This window comes from Etheostoma cragini, unplaced genomic scaffold (genome assembly GCF_013103735.1).
Source record: "Etheostoma cragini isolate CJK2018 unplaced genomic scaffold, CSU_Ecrag_1.0 ScbMSFa_1523, whole genome shotgun sequence".
Classification (NCBI taxonomy): Eukaryota; Metazoa; Chordata; class Actinopteri; order Perciformes; family Percidae; genus Etheostoma; species Etheostoma cragini.
Genome location: NW_023265587.1, coordinates 505078 through 509042, shown reverse-complemented (window position 1 = coordinate 509042; position 3965 = coordinate 505078). Strand labels below are relative to the sequence as shown.

Here is a 3965-nt window from a genome sequence, read left to right as displayed (position 1 = left end):
GTCAATGAGTAATTGTGTTTTAAATGATCGTAATCTCAACATTAGCAAGTTTTCTTTGATAAGATGTGAAAAAAAAAAACGGAAAAAAACAAAAAACGTGACAAAAAAACATTAAAAAAAATCGGAAAAAGCGACAAAGAATGAATAATGAAAATTAATTTGAAAAAACGTCAAAAAAGTGACAAAAAAAATAGGAATAAAACAGACTAATTTTCTCAACCGATGCGGATCCAGATACCCAGAGTAGTACTTAATATAAAACCATGCCCCCAAATAACTGAAGTATCCCTAATTATTAATTGACATCCTCCATCCTGCTCAGTCTTTGAGCATGCAGTCTGTTTTTGGGGGGGAAACTACATAATTTAGCATGAGAAAGCATGCCAGTCCTGGACTGGATAAGCCCCGCCCACTCTGCCGGTGACTTGACTTGGTAACCCGAACCCTAAACCCGCATGCTTAACCCTTGTGGTGTCCTCCCGTGCAACTTTCGATTTTCCGGGTGAAAATCAAAATCTTTTTTTTTTACGTTTTGGTCTTCTTTTTCAATTTTTGTGGAGCCCCGGACAAGTGACGGGTCCAGGGTAAACCCAAAGGGGTCTGCGGGGGGACATAGCAGACCCCAGTGTGGTAAATTGATCAATCCTATAAAACCTGTAACACTTGCACTTTCTAACCATTTAGCTGCCCGGGGGATTGAACCCCTAAGGTGTCTACAAGTGTTGACTTACCAGCTCTATGCCTTGTGGGAACGGGCTGTCCTCCCAGTCTTTCTCGGGAAACCGCTGGAGAATGCGACCTAGACCTTCACCCTCCACTGCAGAGAGACAGAGACACAGAGACAGACACAGAGAGACACAGAGAGAGGAAGATCAGTCCACGGTATTAACAGTTTGTGTTGTCTGTTTGTCTCCTTAAATAAGCACCAGAACCATATCAGCAAGCCAATTTTGATCTTCTGCTCTTCTACACTTTTGACAAGTAGGTGAAGTTGGAGACTTTACCTACTTCATGAAGACACTAGACCCAGCTGTGTCAGTGCATAACACAAGTAGGTAAAGTTGGAGACTTTACACACTTCATGAAGACACTAGACCCAGCTGTGTCAGTACATAACACAAGCGCTCATAGTACCCTAGTTCCAACTATGACTTTGGCATATTTTATGTCTTTTCTTGTGGTGTTTGTAGAGCTGACGTTGTCTCTAAATCAATAAGTTCAGTTAAAGTCTGATTAACGTGTTATTAGATACAGCTGTTTTCATGTGTGTACATCGTCAGGTTGGTCTTATAAATGATTCCATATCAGCCTGTTGAACAGTTGTGTGACACGTTAAAATGCTTCTTTGCGGCTAGTTAATGAGGCCATTTCCACTGTGGGGCCTGGCTCATCAAAGTGGCACCATGACACAACAAAGGCGGACTTATGTAACCACCACAAGCCCGTCTTTCAGCTTACTTCCATCCGAAGCCCCGCAGGCTGCTTAATGGCAGCATTCATCCGCACAGAGACAACACTCACCCCGCCGATGCAAAAGCTTCCACATTTAGATCAAAACTGCACGAAACTAAGTATTATCGCACGCTAACTGAAGGAGAGGTTGTCACCCGGCGTTTAGACCAAAGGTGGACAGGTCCGGCCTTGGGAAAACCAATCCTTTACCAAGGGAACTAAAACAGAAGCACAGACGCACAGAGACAATACACAATCAGAAAGTAGGCCAGGTCTAAAAAAACCACAGGGAAATGCTAAAAATAAAAATAAATCAAACTATATAATTTGGCTTCAATCTCTGCTTTGTTCACCACCACCTAAATACACCTTCTCCTGCCTAATTATTAACAGTATAGTACTCTATAGTTCCTGTTTGGGGGAACTTGAGTCGTGTGTGTTCCTACCAAGCCTCATAGTCATGGATTACTAGCATCATGTACATCATATATTACTATGAACAGGCAGTCTATAACTGCTGAGATGTAGTGGAGAGTCAATGTGCAGTTGGTGCAAAGCGTGGTCTAGATGATGAAGTAGACCAGTATACATCAATAGAAAGACTATGTAAACGCTGACAAGGAGAAGAGTCAACATACAGTAGTACAGAGTGTGGTGTACAAAGGTCATGTGACAACAAAGGTGGGAGGAATGACAGTCTGACTAATGCCAAAGAACGTAAACAGAATAGATAGTAGGGCAGGTGAATGTGCAAATATGCAACGGGGCGTGACAGAGGTATGGGAACGCAATGGGGAGATAAGGGTGTGCTAGACCAGGGCATGAAGGATGGAGACCAGGTAAGAGTTAGCACAGGAGCTCAGACAGAAGACAAGCATTTCCCTTTATTAGGGACAGTGGGTAGACAGGAAAGGGGGAGAGAGAGAAAGAGGAGATGACACGCAGCAGAGGGCCGCAGGTCGCATTCGGACCCGGGTCGCTCCAGGACTCGGCCTACGTGGGGCGAACGCTCTCACTGGGGGGGCCGGAGCAGCACCCTAACCCTAACCCTAACCCTAACCCGCTGCCAGACTCAGAACTAGCTCATGAAACTGAGCTAAAACTACAAGTCTACCTATCGCCTCTTGGCAACAAAAGGCTGCTAGGCGGGTTAGGGTTAGTTAGGGTACTCGGGCTCCGTAGATGTTGTAGGCTAAGATTTAAGACCATGTTGTTGGGGGGTAACGGCGTTCACTTTACCGGAGGTACCGACAACAGATAAAGCCACCGTGTCCTGAGAAGCGCTAGCCCGTTGTTTTTGATGTTCACTTTTAGCTCACATTAGGGTTATCTGTCATCTGTCACCGAAAGCTCTGTTTTAGTTACAGTTTCTATTGTTATGGCTGTTGTTTCTGTTGTGTTGCCGCAGCAACCAAACTTCCCCGCTGGGATTAATAAAGCTGTATTATCTGATTATCTTATCTTAAGATATGTGCATGCAGTAATACCTCCATATCACCTACTGGCACCCTGACGGGAACCACTACTGGCATCAGACTTAGGCCACCGGGATCCACACAACTTCTGGACAAGTCCCGCCCTACGAAGCAGACCGATTGGTTGGGGTTAGGCAGTGACCTTGAGTGGTTGATGTAAGGCAAGCCGATTGGTCAAGGGGATAGGACCTGGACAAAGCATGGACGCCTGGCCAATAGCAATAGTGTGTGAATGCTACTGAAGGGCGGGTCTTGCCTAGAAGTTGCGTGGGATCCATAATGACGCAATTTAGTGGGATGGGAAATTAAGTGGACAGGTACATGATACTAATGTTTGCTTTGTCCCTTTGAACAGGTGAGTAATTATTCCTTGGCTCAAATTGACATGTTGTCCTATATCAATGTTCTTTTTAATTCCCCAAAACAACATATTTGATTCCACCCAACGCTCTTTGGCAAGTACAAATCTCTACTTTCATTAATTTTGGGGCGTCTTATTCCATTTTATTTAAAATAGTATTGACATATTCCAGTCTGTGATTATGATCAACATCCATTCCTTTAATTTTAGTCTCAATAATTCCTAATTTCTGCTTTTCTAACTCAAACATTAGGTATAATTTCCTAAAAATGAGGTTTATTGACCATAAATTTCCCCAAATAACTGTAAAAATAAAGTTAATAAGGTAGTGTTACGGAGGGTTAAACGTCAAAAGTGTTGAAAAAAGGGACAAAACTTAAGATAAAGTTAACATTGATAAAAAGCATTGATTACGGCATGTAAACACAAGGTTTAAATCTAATAAATTAATAAAATAACATAAAACATTCAAAAGTGTTGAAAAAAGGGACAAAACATAAGAAAAAGTTAACATTGATAAAAAGCATTGATTACGGCATGTAAACACAAGGTTTAAATCTAATAAATTAATAAAATAACATAAAACATTCAGAAAAGCATCAAAAGTGTTGAAAAAAGGGACAAAATGTAAGAAAAAGTTAACATTGATAAAAAGCATTGATTACAGCAAGACAACA

At 42.1% G+C, this 3965-nt stretch overlaps 1 protein-coding gene across 1 annotated transcript in view; it reads right to left on the bottom strand.

The window, feature by feature from the left end:
- Nucleotides 1–3965, bottom strand: part of sbf1 (SET binding factor 1) — a 68074-nt gene that overhangs the window by 49863 nt on the left and 14246 nt on the right. Inside the window, exon 2 of the mRNA XM_034865358.1 lies at nucleotides 732–817. Within this exon, the coding sequence (XP_034721249.1) occupies nucleotides 732–817 (86 nt within the window). The remainder of the gene's footprint in view (nucleotides 1–731; nucleotides 818–3965) is intronic.